General features: G+C 46.9%; 1 protein-coding gene across 1 annotated transcript in view; it reads right to left on the reverse strand.

The window, feature by feature from the left end:
* The window catches only part of MED17 (mediator complex subunit 17), an 81,126-nt gene that overhangs the window by 11,189 nt on the left and 52,415 nt on the right, over positions 1 to 17,522 (reverse strand). Inside the window, exons 9-12 of the mRNA XM_084580602.1 lie at positions 13,908 to 14,116; positions 12,031 to 12,087; positions 9,478 to 9,730; positions 2,477 to 2,625 (exon numbers count right to left, since the gene is read on the reverse strand). Coding sequence (XP_084436728.1) covers positions 2,477 to 2,625; positions 9,478 to 9,730; positions 12,031 to 12,087; positions 13,908 to 14,116 — 668 coding nt within the window. The remainder of the gene's footprint in view (positions 1 to 2,476; positions 2,626 to 9,477; positions 9,731 to 12,030; positions 12,088 to 13,907; positions 14,117 to 17,522) is intronic.

Here is a 17,522-nt window from a genome sequence, read left to right on the forward strand (position 1 = left end):
AGAACTGGTGGGAACGAGAGGGGAAAAACGCGACAGAGCGAAGCGCAAGGGTGTGCCCATTCTTTTGCCGAGCTATCTCTCTCCTTCCTCTTTCCCCGCTATGGCGCCTGCGGAAATTAAGAAGCGGCAGATCTATCTTTTTTTTTTAGCGAGAGTTGTCTTTATCGTCGTGCTGTACGCGTGGCGTAGCGTAAGATATGGCGTTACGAAGCGGCATTTTTTTTTTTTTGCGAGAGTCGTTTATCTTTGCATGTATGAATCAACGAAAGCATGTGGTCAGCTGCGATCATGACACCAGCTTTTAGCATTTTTCGCTTCAAACAGCATTTGCAGCTACTGTATCACGCTTTCCAATGATTTTGTGGCAGTGGACTACGCCCGCCCCAAGCGCGGGGTGATAAATCGAACCAGGCTTGTGCAATCAAGCCACCACGGGCAGTCTGCCAAGTTCGCTTCCCGCCGCCACAGGAGCTATCAAAAGATAAACACGGCGCGACGTTATCGCTGCGCAGCATCTTGGCACGCTGCCAAGAAATGGGCTGTGGATGAGACGACCGAAACGGAGTGCTACATGCAAGCGAAAACGCTGGCGATTTCTGCCGCGGCGACACAGAAACATTGTTTTGAGCTCCCGCATTGGCTCTAACGGCAGAGGGACGCAGTTCCAACAAGTTAGAAATTTTTTGCCGTATTGCTGCCGCTCGTTGCTGAGATCGCTTAATCGCTTGCATGTGAGCGAGCTGGCCTTAAGGCTCTTTTTTTTTTTTTTCCAAATTCTCGGTTGCAAAAGTGGAGGGTGGGTTAATTATGCGAGTGAGTTGATTACGCGACAAATACGGTATCGTTTTTTCGCATCGTAAGTGCCGTCCCAAGCAGATTTCTGTATATCAAATTAGCGATATATCGAACTATCCCTACAATAATGCCCCTGTGAGGGCACTGTAGGTACTGTGTATAAATATAAATAAAAATAAAAACAATCCCCTTTGAGTTCGATATATCCGGGTTCGGCTGTATTTGCACAAGCCTAATAAATAATTATAATAGTAATACAGTCGAATTCGGATACATCGAACTCGAAGGGGATCGCGAAATAGTTCGATATATCGATAATTGATATACAGAAATCGGCTTGTGACGGCACTTACGATGCGAAAAAACGATACCGTATTTGTCGCGTAATCAACCCACTCGCATAATGAACCCACCCTCCACTTTTGCACCCGAGAATCTGAAAATAAAAAAAAAAAAAAAAAGAAAACCGTTAAGGCCAGCTCGCTCACAAGCAAGCGATCTCAGCGACGAGCGGCAGCGACAGAGAGAAAAATTTCAAACTTCTTGGAACTGCGTCCCTCTCGCCACTCGAGCCACCACGGCAGCTCAAAACAAGGTTTCTGTGTTGCCGCGGCAGAAATCGTGAGCGTTTTCGCTTGCGTGTCGATGGCGCGCGTCACTCGGTCGTCTCATCCACGGCTCATTTCTTGGCTGCGTGCCAAGATGCTGCGCAGCGATAACGTCAGGGCACGTTCATCTTTTGATAGCTCCTGCGGTGGAGAGGAGCGAACTTGGCAGAGTGCCCGTGATGGCTTGATTGCACTAGCCTGATTCGATTTATGACTCCGCACTTAGGGCGGGCGTCATGATCGCAGCAGCTGACCGCGTGCTTTCGGTGATTCATACATGCAAAGATAAACGACTCCCGCAAAAAACAAACAAAAAAAAAAAAAAACCTGCCGCTTCTTCCGTCCGCAGCAGCCATATCTTACGCTAAAGGATGACTCGCAAAAAAAGAAAAATAAAAAATTAAGAGAGCTGCCGCTTCTTAATGTCCGCAGGCGCCATCGCCACGTCAGCCGCCACGCGCAGAGGGTTCGCAACCCACGCTGGAGAAAGCGTCCGACGTCTGTCTGAAAACGGGCTGAGCTGGCTTGGCGCATGCGTAGTGCGTGCTGAAGAAGAGAGATAGCTCGGAAAAAGAATGGGCACACCCACGCACATGGCTTGCAAACGTCATATGTTGGCGCTGGCGCGCGGGAAACGATAACTGCAGATGTGCGCGCCTTCGGGGAATGGGCGCGGCGCTTCCCAGACCAGCTGTCGCCGAACTGTCCCCTCTCATTCCTTCCGCGCGTGGCTTGAAAACGTCACGCGGCAAACGGCCAAGGGTGATGCGATCGTCTTTGGGGAAGGCACACTTTCCCGTGCGTGGTGCGGAGTTCGATATATCGAACGACCGGTGAAATTGAGTTCGATATATGACGCGGCTTTGCTATACTTTTACATAGAATTTTCAAGGGAATATTCCGTGAGTTCGATATAACCAAAATTCGATATATCCGGGTTCAATATAACCGGGTTTGACTGTAGTACTACTACTAATAATAATAATGCTGTGAGCCAGTTTATTTTTCCTTTTGCATTCCTTTCTGTCTTGTACCCCTTCCCTCTACAGCTGAAGCAAAGGATGTGTACGCACTTGTCTCCAGTTGGGGAGGCCATGAGGATGGAGGAGGCATTGCCCAGCTGCTCGGGGGGACCCACGCCAACATTGGCACATGTCGAGAGCACCTTCCAGCCCACAAACTTGGCCAGGGTCTGCACCGCGCTCACGTGGTGCTGGGCCACCTGCACAGACAGGCACCGCCACCACCAGTGGCATGCAAGAAGTGAGTGAGCAATGCACACACAGCAGGCACTTAATGATGAGGCAGGGAGTAAAGGGAATGTGTCAGTACCAGTTTCAAAAATGGTTTGTGCTGCACGCACTATCATCAACCATACCACAAGCCAGATTATTTCCCATATCTAATTGGCATGCTTCCCAACAAAAAGTGCAGGGGAGAGAGAGAATGTTAATATAGGGAATTATGATCTTAATATTTATTGCTACAGGATAAAAACAGCTTGTATGGTCTTCGTAGAATTGTATTATACTACGTATTCATTGTCCTTGCTGTGAGAGAAATTCAAAATGCACCCAGTCTGGCAACAGTGAGGGCAAACATAAACAAATGCTTCCCCTCACTACTCTTATGCATGCACTGAAGAGAGGCTGCGTTAACAACACTATACAGTGGGCCCTGCAGAAACAAATTTTTGGATAAGATTGTACGGAGGAGTCTCCATTCTTCCCCTCCAAGCTATGATGAGAACAAAGGAGTCGCCTCCATTGCAAGCGTGATGCAGATAAGGCAAATAGGCTATCAGGTGTTGGCATAATTTCTAGCATGTAACCCACACCAAAAATTGGAATAAAAAAAAAAAGAAAAGAAATGTGTTTAAAAAGTGAAAGTGCGGGTTATCTGCAATACAATGTATACAGTTGAACCCTTCTATAACGAAAGCCCTCAAGAACGAAATTCTCGCGACAACGAAAAATTCTGGCGCCCCCGGCGAACTCCCATAGGGTTCAATGCATTTGTCCCCTCTCAACAGCGAAGGGTTTTTAAAAAGCAGTCCCGCATTAACGAAAGTTTGAGGTAGTGATCTGCAACATTTTTTCGGCACATCAGCCAGTCGGGAACATAGAATGGGCGAAACTGCAGCAGCACACTCATCCGACAAGTCGAGCCCGTTCATTTCACTTGCCAACAAGCACCGGCGCAGCCATTTTTGTTTACTTTCGGTTGGTTCGGTAATGATGATGATAGCAAAGCATTTTTTTTTTTTTTTTTGCCCGCTGAAAGCGGCTTTTTGCTAGCCTGTCTGTTGGCCACTACGCATGTATGCGACGTTTCACGCCACGTGACGACACCGCCGGCCAACCGGGGAAGAGCAAGGAACCTCCTTTTTTTTTCTTTTCGCTAGTGCGCCGACCACGCGACCACGCTATCTCGCCGATCTCGCCATCCGCCTTGTGCCGCTCGCGACTTGCCTGTGTACAGTGTTTTTTGTTGTTTTTTTTTTTTACTGTCGGAAACATGCCGCCTCCTGTAAAGAAGCGCAAGTTTTTGACGCTGCAGGAAAAGGCTGCAATTATCGCCAAAGCTGAAAAAGGCAGGAAGAAGACTGATATTGCGGAGGAGTTCGGTATCCCGTGCAGCTCGCTTTCTACAGTAGAATCTCGGTGATACGAACTCGGCTGATACGAAATTCGGTGTGATACGAATTCATAAAATTCCCCGGCCGAATTGCATTGCGTTCAGTGGGCAAAAAATCGGATGTTCCGAACACTTTTTCTTTTCGCTACGGGTGATACGAACTTCAGTATCACGACCGGTCGAGGCCCACGCACACACGCACAGCGAGAAAAGCGTGCGCAGCGGCGCAGCACTGATAGCACGGATCACGCACACGCGCGCGAAAGAAGAAAAAAAAAATACAGCGAGGAAAAAACCGGCTTGGCAACCCGCGGCAGCAGCGAAGTTGGCGAAGAAGGCAGCGATATCTTGCCCCCCCCCCCCCCCCTCCCGCTCTCTCTTTCTCTCCCCTCCCCCCGCATTTTTTTTTTTTTATCTCGTTGTTGCTTTCTGCTACTGGTGTTGTGCGCACGGCCTTGCGGCCCTCTCCACATTTCTCCGCCGCCCCGCAGGCCACGCTCTTCCGATTTCCGGAGTCTCCGCTGCAACGGCAACACGTTGCTTCGTTTTCTCGTTTGTTGAGCAACGCGTTGATAGCGCGTCGTTTTGTGATTATCTCGGCAACGTGAAAAGGTACATCATACTGCAATGTCACGGAAGAGAAAGGCGCTGACCTTTAAAGACAAATTGGAAATTTTAAATAAGGTGGACAAAGAGCCCAAGAAAAGGCGCACTGACATGGCCAAGGAGCTAGGCCTGCCGCTGTCAACGTTGTCAACGATCGTTGGTCAGCGCGACCAAATTATGCAGAATGTGCAGCACTTCGCGATGAATTCTAAAGAAGCCAAAACTGCCCACCATGTGAAGTTGGAAGAGGTTCTTCTAACGTGGTTCAGAGAGGTCACGGCGGCCGGCGTCAACATCGACGGAAAAGTGCTTCGTGAGAAGGCAGCGGACATCGCACTCACACTTGGAATTGATGATTTTCAGGCCTCCGGTGGATGGATTCACCGGTTCAAGGTGCGTCATAATCTTTCATACAAGACCGTTTGTGGCGAAGGAAAAAAGGTCGACGCCTCCGCTGTGGAAGACTGGATGACAACCACACTGCCGTCTTACATAGCGGGATATGAGGCACGTGATGTTTTTAATGTAGATGAAGCAGGGCTGTTTTACAATCTCCAGCCCGAAAAAAGTTTGTGCTTTAAAGGCGATGCCTGCCGGGGCAGACAAAAGAGCAAACAACGTATCACAGTTTTGTTTTGTTGCAACGCCGACGGATCGGAAAAGATGCGGCTGACAGTCATTGGCAAATATCAAAAGCCCCGATGCTTTAAGGCAGCCGGTCGATTGCCCTGCGTCTACAAGGCGAACAAAAAAGCATGGATGACGTCTTCTTTGTTTATGGAATTCGTCACGTACCTCGACCGCAAGATGTCTTGCCACAACAGAAAAATAGTTTTGCTGCTGGACCAGTGCACCGCCCATCCAAAACAAATGACACTACAGAGTGTTAAGGTGGTGTTCCTGCCCCCGAACGCAACAAGTCATTTGCAACCACTGGATGCTGGGATTATAAGGAATGTTAAGCACCATTTTAAAGCTTTGTTGGTGCGCCGCCTCCTCGCGAAGATTGAAAGGAAGGACGCGAATCTCCAGATCACTCTTCTGGACGCTGTGCATTTTCTTGCAATTGCCTGGGATCGCGTCGTTCCTACGACCATCGCCAATTGTTTCGCGAAGTGTGGGGTTTTCAAATCTGCTGTGGCTACTGCCTCGCAAGTGCCAGACCCGATTCCCATCGATGTCTGGAATCAACTTGACGTCGACTGTTGCGTCGACGATTTCGTCACCGCGGACGACGACCTCGCCACCTGTGGTCTCCGCACGGTTGAAGATATTGCGGAGGAAACGTCATCACAGCCTGGCATTCCATGCAGTGACGAAGATGACGACGACCAAAGCGTTGATGACCCACCGCCGACGGCAGCAGAAACGATGCACGCCATCGATGTTCTGCGGCGCGCCGTGACCTCCGAGTCTGTGCGGGAGAAGACAGCGGCCCAATTTTTCAGTTTTCAAAATTCTCTGTTATCAGATCTCGCGGAAAAAAAGGTGCAGAAGGATATACGCGATTTCTTTCAACGAAAATAAATATTTCGTACCTGTTGGAAGGCTTGAAAACGAATTTTGCTCGTTTTTTGGTGATACGAAATTTCGGGTGATACGAAAATTTTCGTCTCCCTTTGAATTTCGTATCACCGAGATTCTACTGTATGATTCTGAAATCAAGGAATGGCATCATGGCGGCACTCCAGAACGGCGCGCGCGCTCAGAACAAGACTTTGGCAGCGCCGGTCTACGAAGACGTGGACAAAGCCGTATTTCAGTGGTTCCTGGACAAGAGAGTGAACAAGGTGCCTTTGTCCGGAAGCCTCCTGCAGCAAAAGGCGATTGACTACGCGTGCATTCTGGGGCACGACTTTAAGGCGAGTGCCGGATGGCTAAGTCGATTTAAAGCGCGGCACTGCATCGTCGCCAAAGTGTTGTCGGGGGAGTGTGCGAGCGTAGACGCTGAAGCAGCATCTTCCTGGATGGAGAAAAGTTACGAAGGCATAATGGACGAGTACGAGCCCTCCGAAATTTATAATGCGGACGAAACGGGCTTCTTCTATGAAATGTTGCCTTCAAAAACGCTAGACCTGAAAGAAAAAAAATGCCATGGCGGCAAGCTGAGCAAAAAGCGGGTCACCATTCTTTTATGCTCAAACATGGATGGATCTGACAAGCGTCCCCTCCTCGTGATCGGCCGGAGCAAGACTCCACGGTGTTTTAAACGTAACCGAAAGCTTCCGGTCCAGTACACTGCAAACCAAAAAGCGTGGATGACGCGCGCAATATTCACAAGCTGGCTGGAAGCCTTTGATACGGACATGCGAAAGCAGGGCAGATCTGTCTGCCTTTTTTTGGACAACTGCAGTGCGCACCACATTGAAGACGTTGCCCTGACGAGCATCCGCTTGATTTTTTTCCCCGCGAACTGCACATCCGTTATCCAGCCTCTTGATCAGGGGGTTATCAAAAGTGTGAAATCTGCATACCGAAGAAGGCTCATACAGCGGATGTTGCTAAACATCGAAATGAAGCGACCGACGGAAATTGACCTCTTCATGGCGCTGGAGATGCTTGCCAGCGCGTGGATTGCTACTTCGGCCACGCTTGTCCAGAACTGCTTCAGGCACGCCGGTTTCGCAGCTGGTCAGCACGCCTTGGCAGAACCGGAAGCTGCAAGCGGTGATGATCTGCAGCCACTAACCGAAGCATGGAACGCGCTTCGCAGTGTAGATACAATGGTGCCAGAGGCTGTTGAACTGGAGGACTTTTTGTGTGCGGACGCCGACTTGATCGTGCACGAGGAATTCAGCGACGACGCTATTATCGACAGTGTGCGCAAAGGAAATGAGGCGAGTGACGACGAAGATAGCGAAAACCAAGCACAAGGTAAGCAAGTAAGCTCGCGTGATGTGCTTGATGCATTCGATGTGATCCGGACTTTTCTCGGCGACCACGACAACGACGACGAAGCTATGCATAGCTTATCAAGCTGCAAAGCCAGAGTCGTCAAGCTCCTGCACAGCAATGTCAAGCAGAGCAAAATAAGCGACTTTTTTAATTAAATTTTGGTTCTGGAAGGTAATGGGTGTGCTTATTTGTCCATTTTCGCGACAGCGAAATTCTCGCGACAACGAAAAGGTTTTCCTTCCCCGGCAGTTTCGTTATTGCGGGGTTCGACTGTATATATATATTTTTTTTTTTTGAAGGGGAGGACAGGTTGGGCATGCGAGGGATCGGCTACATGGAAATGCACGACCTTCCGTGCAGATCCTGCCGTCCCTACCATGAATGACAGGACAGGCCAGCCTGAAAACCTGGGCCGGGCCTCAAATTGTGTTGCTGGCCCGGTTGGTAAACAGCAAAATGCCATTGAAATCTTTTTACAGAAAGAAATGGCTCACTACTGGTGGCAGTTAGCACTGCAGTGCTGGAAGAGGTCACTGAGTTGCTGGAGAGTTTCAAGCAGGCCAGCGACAAAATGGAGGGAGAAAAGGCAGCGACTTTGTTGCTGGTACTCGTGTATACACGACAGAAAAAAAATTGTCTTGCGTCTATTTTCACAGACAACCCAGCAATATTTTAATTGAAAGCGAGGGCACTGGAACTTCTTGATACTAAGATTCAAGTCGATTAACTTCACCAATGTGCAACATTTCTTTAACCAATCTTTTGCCAGCTATGAATGATTACTGAAAATGAGTGACAAACTACTTATTGCACAGTCCGCACAGTGTTGCTCAGGCTACGTTCATTTTTGTTTACGGAGAAAAAAAAGCAGCAAAGAACTTCCGCGGTGAACAACAATAGCTCAGCTGCTGAAACCTAAACAGATGAAAAAGGAAAATTTAAGTATAAATTATTTCGCAGACGTATGCAAAAATTACATGGTTATCGATGTATATAGCAATGTCTTGTGTGTCATTACAAAAGAAAGAAAGTGCAGCTAAAATTTGGTGTATGTACTTTTGCTCGGTTACGGGATATGGCTTGTGTAAAGCAGCACTACTCTGGACAATTCGATTGCACGAAAACCATGTTTTGTTCAGGAGAGCAATTTCTCATGAGAAATGGGAACACTACGAAGGACAAAGAATCGACATTTCTTTTTTTACCTGTGAACATGAAAAAAGCAAATGGCAAGAAATAACGCAGAAACAGAAGAAAGCATAGTGCTGTTTCTTTGCCCTAATGTGTGTCTTAGACTTGGTTTGGTTTGGTTTGTGAGGTTTAACGTCCCAAAGTGACTCGGGCTATGAGAGATACCATAGTGGAGGACTTCGGAAATTTCACCACTTGGGGTTCTTAACGTGCACTGACAATACACAGCACAAGGGCGCCTTGCTTCTCGTCTCCATCGAAAAGCGGCCGCCGAGGCCGGGATTCGATCCCGCTTTTTTGAGAACAGTAGTCGAGCGCCATAACCACTGCGCCACCCTTGCGGGGTGTGTTTCTTAGACTATACCGTTCACTTCATGTATTCACATTCCCATTGCAGCCATATAATTTTTTGTTGGTACTTTCTTGAAGAGTGCAAGCATTAGAAACTCCAGAGTAAACTTGCTCTCAGATAGCAGCACAGCAATGAGTTTCAAAATAACAGCTTGAGGGGCAAGTTGGTGTGATTGTGTTTGTTGCGCCACCTTTCTGGGTACAATGAGTTTCAGTGGGGTACAGCCATACAATAGGATATACCAAACCCGAAAGAGCCTGGCATATTAGCAACAGTCATCTGCAAAGTAATAGTGAGGATATCCATGCTGGTACATAATATGCTCTTTCAGAAATGACCAAAAAATCAAGGCGTAGCCAGTTTCTGGACTCAATCAAGCAGCTTTGGCTTCACCTGTGCCATAAGCAGGTAGCGCAGCTCCTGCGGCTCATAGGACAGCAGGATGCAGCGGCCGTCGCGGCAGACGACACGCAGCCGCTGATCTTCCACATGCACCACGAGCGGGGTGCGGCAGATGGTCTCGTAGCCCTGAGAGAGGATGTTGATCTTCACCGAGTTGTGCGTGGGGCTCGACAGGCAGGCCCAGTGCGCCACCACCAGGGGGTCCCGCACCTCCATCGCATACTGGTCAATCATAAACATGGTCCTGGGCAAACACAGTGGGAACACCTTTGTTACGTTTTGCAGAAGGTAGGTGCACTCGTGAAGGGGTGCACTTTCAGCATATAGCCTCATTTGCACAGATTTCAAAGTCATAGAGTTCAGCGATCAGATAAAAGACACACATGCTCATTCCAGTAGTTGAGCAAATTTATGGTCAATTTACACGTACAACTGGCTGATGTGTGATCGTCTTAGTCGAAAATGGTTGCATTGGTCAAGAATTACAGTCATGAGCCATTCGAGCATTGCTTATTTTGCCAGCCTTGTGCAGCTGAAGCGCAAAGTAGTTAGTTTTACATGTGGATTCTCGATTTGGGCGGAGAGGCAAGATTGACAAGGCTCACTCCAAACAAGATCAAAGCACGCCGTCGGCTGCCTCTCCAAGTGTGAACATCAGCAGACCTGAGCGAGTCCCTGGTCACATGCAACAGTTGGCTGCATGCCTGCTCTTCGCGATTAGTAGGTGTGAATGGGTCTTCAGGGTTTTATCTTCATCTAACAATAGTTCCTTATTCCAATCACAATAACTGCTTCAAGTATTCTTTCTTTTCCAGGACTGTTACTGAATGGACGAGACTGTTTTACTGCCATCTCAAAACCTGTTTTGCTCACGCCTCGATCTGTAACGTTAGTGTTATGATTACAATGTTGTTTGCAGTGATTTATTTTGTTTCAGTTTTTTTCTTTTTACTGAACTTTGTATCTTTGTTATATTGCCTCCTTGTTTCCTATAGTATTACTTGAATCATATTGTATCCCACCTTGCTAAAATCCTGTATTGTATTGCAGTATCTATAAATAAATAAATAAAATAAATAAAAACACACTGAAGAAACAAGAAATAATATTCACAGTACACAACTGATGCTGCAAGGCATGATGTGGAGACTGCATTTTCATTCTGCTCGTTTTCTAAGCCAGCTAGTGGAGTGAGCTTTCGGGTGGTGATGAGAGAACATGTGCTGACCATGTTACACGGTGGTGTCAAATATGTGTGCAACCTGTCTGGCATTGTCGACATTTCCAATTAGTACGATGAATTTGTTCCCACCGAGCTGCTTTGTGCCCTACTGCGCACCATCATGTTGTTGTTGTCGAAATTCTATGGTAGACTAAGAACTCATCTTGGCTGGTCCTAATGGCCTTTAGTTACAATGCTATAATAATAAAAGTTTTACTTCATAGCTAAAAATTCCTCAAGTTTGTTTTGACTCCTCAAAAAATCAAACTTTAAGAAGATTTTTTTTGCCCATTCTGCTCATTTTCCGTAGTCATTTTCTTTCGAGTTTACTCTGTTTTCCCGCTTGGCATTGCACAGCCAAAGTATAGCACTTCTGCCAGCAGGACGTGTAGCACTCATGTTCAGTTCCTCAAAAGCTAAGCCTAGTACGCATTTCAAGTATCCTAGGACACTGAGTGGACTCCCAGTTCATATTGGAAAGACAGCGCACAGAAGACGAGATATAATTTAACACCATGCTGGATTGGACTAGTTAGAAGCAGTTCATCTTGAGGATCAGTACAAAACAGAAAGAGACCAATATTTCCAGTGTTTTCCCAATAAACATTCAGCTATTAGATGGCCCTCCTTTTGTTATTTCTTTTGTTGGTTTGGTCCTTTGTCTCTTTAAAAATGGTGTCACAAGCTAAATGACTTCAGCTTCAGGTGACGGACAGCGTTGATGTCGCAAAAGCTCAAGTAAGCCCTTTTTCATTTTTTCTTTCACAGTGTGCACTATATTTATATATGACATTTGTTGGCTTTTACTTTTTTCTTTTTCCTGCCATTGCTACCATTGTTTCCCGATATGTTATATTTCCACCCTGCTAAGATCCCTTTTGCGGACTGCAGTATCCGCAAATAAATAAACCCATATCCACCTTTTCATAGGGCCACAGGCCCCACAAAGTCGGCCCTTGCTTATACAATCAGGTATAAGTAGGATAACTTATTCCAGACATGGCTCCCTTATACCTGCAGACATTTGCAGAAAGTGCCCAGCCAGACACAGAGGTATGCTGTATACTGCTTACAACAAGACAACCAGGGGGACGCAGCAACTCTCCACGCAGCACAGACCATTGGTGCAATATTGGCCCAACATTATGATGTGTTGGTAATGCACTGGTCCCATGTAGGGCCAAACACAGTATCAATATTGGGTGTGCAGTTCTAAAGCATTCCCATCCTAGAAGATCCCATCACCACTGTGTTTGTGCAGTCATTCCTTCAAGTGGACAGCCATTGAACAAACGTGGTCAGCAGCAGAGGAGGACACTCACCGCATTCGCAGGGCCACGTGCTGTGTCTGGGCAATGATCTTTTCCAGGATGGTCTGGCTGCAAGGAGCAAGCCAGTATCGTCAGATCCTTCTAATTCACACACTAACACGAAGGAAGTAAAACGTGCCTTGATGTTAACCGAGCTCAATAACTTCAGGGTCAACATCATCATCATCATCAGTCAGACTATATCCACTGAAGGGCGAAGGCCTCTCCCCTATTCGTTCAATTAACCCAGTCTTGTGCTAGCTGCATCCACATGACCCCTGCAAACTTCTTAACCTCATCCGCCCACCAAACTTTCTGCCACCCTTTGCTGCGCTTTCCTTCCCTTGGAATCCAGTTTGTTACCCTAAGCGACTATCGGTTCTTATCACATATGTCCTGCCCATGCACATTTCTTCTTATTTTCGACTAGAACTTCATTAACTCGAGTTATTTCTCTGATCCCCTCTGCACGCTTCCTATCTTCTAACGTTACACCTACCATTTTCCATCCCATAACTCTCTACATATGAATGACCTAGTTTTTTTGGTGCACAGAGCCCCATGCATCCTGCAAGGTACCCATCACTCATCCTACCCATCACACCCTGCAGAGAGGCCAGTCAAGTTTCGGATGGTCGTTTTCCCGAAGAGAGGCAGACTTTAAACCGTATCTATAATGATTTACCATGATGTCAGTAAATAGCCACGGCGCACCGTTAAAGCCGTACCAGTGTGGCTTTTTTGTGCTAAGAGCTCTGAGCTTAGGGCAATACGGTATATTAAGCATTAGCATCTTTCTGCACCGACATTTCGTGGCTCTGAGGGGGCCGTCACCTCATAGGTTCGTGGCAGAATTGCGATCGGCCTTCCCGCAAATAGTGCTCCAAATCTTAAATGCCTCTTGTGTGCTATTGCAGTGCTGCCCTTATGCTAATCTGATGTCCTAAATAACAGGTGACCTGACAGTGCAGTGACACTAGTCAGTCAAGAACGCAGACAGTAGACAAGCATAGGACATGGCATAGGAGTCCAGTCACTCGTATCTTCAATGGGACTGCAGCTATGTACCACTGAGAAATTAAAAACTTCTTGTTCATCTAGATTTGTGGTGTAGCACTTTGCACTTATCCCACGAGCTCGTTTGCTTTCTGAATGAATTGATTGCCAGCATGCACATGCACGGCAATGCTAGTCCTTGCATAAAATTTACACACTGATGGCCACCACGAAGTGGCCACTGCATGCGCCAGTGCAGATTTTGAACCGCCTTCATCGCGAGTACAGTTTCTTAAACAATCTGCCCTTTGTAACCACTCCTTTGCATTTTCATAGTAATACATATAACCTCACGAGGAAAGTATACAACACTCGCACCATACCAGTACCCATCCACAGGGCTGGAACGTGGAGGATAATGAAACAACAGAGGGCTATGAAACGAAAAATGGTAGGGTAAGAACTAGGAAGCATGCACAGCGGGTCAGAAAAATAACTCGAGTCAATGACATTCTAGTAGAAACCAAGAAAGAGAAATGGGCATCGGCAGGGCATGTAGAGCGAAAAGAGGATGGTCGCTTAAGGTAACAAACTGGATTCCAAGGGAAGGAAAGCGTAGCTGAGGGTGGAAGAAAGCTATGTGGGCGGATGAGGTCAAGAAGTTCGCAGGGGTCAAGTGGACGCAGCTAGCACAGGACCGGGTTAATTGGAAGAGTATAAGAGAGGCCTTCTATCTGCAGTGGGTATAGTTTGGCTCCCACCTATGCTATGCCCCCGTGCAGTTGTGAACTGAGGTAACGACCGGCATACTCTGTCTGCTGCTCTAGACGCTGTTTACAGAATGGTTAGATCTGTTTGCCTCATGGGCTGCTGGGACACCAATGGGAGATCACCTGTGCAGGGACTGGCGCAGCCGGTGCCGGTCGTGGGCGTGCGGCCCTGCCAGGTGGCGTTTGCGGGGCACCCCCAATGGGGCAGAGGCTGGCCGGGGCGCCCCCTGGTGCAGGAAGTTATAGTGGTGCTCACGCAGCAGCTGGTGCAACGAATGCTCCAGCACGTGCTTGTGGTCCAGCCGAGCTGGTGGAATTGCCGGCTGACGGTCCTGCACCACACGGATGCAGCAAACAAGGCACTTGGATTCCAATATGCTTGCCTCCATGCCATATTCACTCAAATGTAATGCGAGTTTTTTTTTTTTACGATTTGTCTCGCAAAATCTTGCCTCGCATTATAACTGAATACTGCAATTCAATTACCCTAAAACAATGCCGCTATGCAGCAATTTCGAAGCCTTTGCCACTCTGTTTCAGTTTCCAGTTTTACGATGTTATGTGGGCAACATGGGTACTAGAGAACCTAAATCATCCAAATCAAAACGTCACTGTAACAATGTTAGCCTATGTGCAGTGCTGCATAATGGCTTTCACAGGTATCTAATGACTGCCACACGGCCATCCAACAGTTGCACTTCATGCTTGTTGGCACAGAATCCTGTTACCCTCGCTACCCGCACTTGTTGCATTATTCGCAGTGTGTCGGTAAGGTTGCTTTAGCTGTTCCCGCAGTTCACACAATGGCAACATACTATGCAGAGTATGACGCTCTTATATTATTATTTGGTGCAAGACGATGCGAAGGAAACGTTCCCGAAGAATGTGATCGTCAGTTGCCAGAAGAAGGCATGGATAAGGCATCGCTAGCAGTCGACTGCAACAAAACCGTATGGTACCATCAACTAGGTGCGCTTCTTCACCCTGCGTCAATCCTGGTGTTGGACTCTTTTCGCGAACACCTGACTCCTGAAGTAAAGAAGCTGGAGGGTCGGAAACCGTTGTTGTTGCTGCTCCCAGGTCGGTTTCTGCCACTTGGTATAGCTTGCCTCATGGCACGGTCGCTCACTCTTTCAAGAAGTGCAAACTATCCAATTACCTCGATGACCCAAAGAACGACACACCAGGAGAACAACAGTGAGAAGCAAGCTGTGTGTGTAAGAACTTGGTCTCCAAAAACGGGGACGATGAATAGGCCAGTTTTGTATGTAACTACTAGCGTGGGCCAAAATGTCGAATTAATACAGGTGCTCTTTTTTCGACTGCTGGTCTCACATTGCATTCGTGGTTTTATTTTTTCTCATTGGGCAGTATATAAAGCCGCCCCTTGTATTACTTCTGGTATTCTTTCTTTCCCTCCTCTTTCCTATGTTCATGTCCTTTGCGCTATTCCAATGTACTACAAAGTAAATATGGTATAGTATCACTCTGTCAGAGAGAGGTAGGAAAACAGGTGGACAGAATCGAACAGCTCACTAATGCTGCTGCACTGCTCTCATTTGAGCCTGATCTGTAGCACAGTTTTCTATGCAATATCCACGCCACGAAACTTACCAATGCATGTGCGGGCACACTGCACACTAGTCATTTTTCCCACATACAGGGGTGGAAGCAGGATTGAACATTTTGGAGCAGCTTTAGGAGCAGTAGTAAAGCTATCCTGGAGCAGCTTTAGAGTAACGAAAAGAGAGTTTTGGAGCATTTGAATTATGTTTTGGAGCATGTTTCTAAGGTTAAACACCTTTGATAATTGCAATTTTCTTTTTCTGAAATACAAAATCTCCATTCTGATTCCTTTCTATGCAAGTTCAATGCCTTTCCAACCTCCCACTCACCTGTGACAAGACAAAGCATGTAAAGATATATAACACAGGATAACCTTAGCAAAACCTTGGAAAAGACTAGCAGCAGACGTAACGCTTCCATGTGCACTTTACAACTGAACATGTAGTCTGACCTAAAGCGTTTACCTATTTTGACTTGACAGACTCTTATGTCAAGTCTACATATAGATGCGTTATATCTCAAGCAGTACCACTAACTTAGAGATGACATTTCTGCTCCCTATCTTGTGCATATTTATTTTATTTTCCTTATTTAGAATTCAAATATGGGGTATTACATGATCCCTTTTGATCCTATGCCTCGGCTGTTAAATTCCTGAGCACATGGATATTTTTGTCTGCAAAAAAGGCGTCTTCGGATCACAATAATGCGCCTCGACAAGCTTGGCGCCAGTGCCGCTCTCTTGATTTTTGCCTACCGTGCGATCGGAGACTGCAGCACAACCTCGATCTTCTTGTCCATTTGCAAATATGATGGAGGTCCACAGGGGTGAAAGCAGGCTCGGGGATTTTGGAGCAGCTTTGGGCTATATAGAGATGTGGCTTTGAGGGGTAGACTTTCGATTCTACAGCTTTTTTACTTCACTGCCTCCTGCCAATAGTTCATCATTCTTTGCTTGAGCAATAAGGGGGCTCATTTTTAACATTTTGGCGATAAATTCCGTATGCCTTTCTAACAATCTTGAGAAGCTGCCTAGTGATTCACAGCTTTGGCGTACCAACCCATAAGGCTTCAAGTATGGTTTTGTCTGCCGTAGGTCTGGCCAGCTTGTCACTGACAAAGAGGCTTGATGGTGAAGCACCTCACAGCCGAACCATTAGAATAACTCATGCAGTTTTTGCAGTCGGGACAAGTTTTCTTTCTAACAGCTCACAGTAGGTTGCGCTACCTGCTTCGCTTGCTGATCTTGCTTCTCTCCCCCGGTGATTCAAAAGGCTGAGAAGGGGTGCTACATCACATGCACAGTGCATTTGTTTTTCAGTAATTATCGCCAATCGCCGGTGGCTCATACTAAATTTACTTACGAACAAATATTTATTATGCTCCATGCTTCCTTCCCTTACAAAACTTACATCTGTATTAAGTCCAGTGCAAGATGCGTTATACCTTTGCTACTGGTGCAATGACATTGTTCCCGTGTTCTGCTAAATTTGATGGCAAAACATCAAAATAGCCAGTTTGGAGAAGTTTTGAAGCAATGCATTTTGGAGCAGGATGGAGCAGGGAAAGCAGTTTGGAGCTGAATGGAGCAATTGGAGCAGCACTTCACCCCTGCACATAATGTGGAACGACTAGGGCAGACTGCTGGGGCTCACGAGATTCAACATAGCTCAGAAATCAAGGCTCAACAGGGGGCCATGATCAGAGTCTTTGAAGAAAGGGGACAACAAAGTCAGTCTGATGTCTAAAAATTGTCCCAGCGAAGTCAGGGCACGATATATCAAAACTGCACCAAGGCAAGAAGGGTTATAGCATCAGTGAGATAAGAGCATTCAAAGATACACAAAAGTAGAGTAAAAGAACAGTGCTTTCTTCCAAGCTCCACAACGTTCCTGCGATTTCTCTCTGCACGGAAGGAGAGATCAAAAACTGCAATGGGCAAAGTAGACTGCTGCTCCCAGATATAAAAAAAAAACAAACCAAAAGTCCCTTAGAGACATTAAAGCTGCTAGGATCGGGCTGAGGACCAGGCTAATGAGGCTGATTTGCCAGACATCCCGCAGAGAGCGCATTCAGGAAGAAGACGATATTTCCCTCTTTGATGCTTTTTCATCGTTTACTAAACCTTGCGCAGTTGATGTGCTGTTCGAAAAATTTCACGATATTGTTCAT

Source organism: Amblyomma maculatum, chromosome 10 (assembly GCF_055883805.1).
Source record: "Amblyomma maculatum isolate TAMU_Amacu chromosome 10, ASM5588380v1, whole genome shotgun sequence".
Taxonomy (NCBI): domain Eukaryota; kingdom Metazoa; phylum Arthropoda; class Arachnida; order Ixodida; family Ixodidae; genus Amblyomma; species Amblyomma maculatum.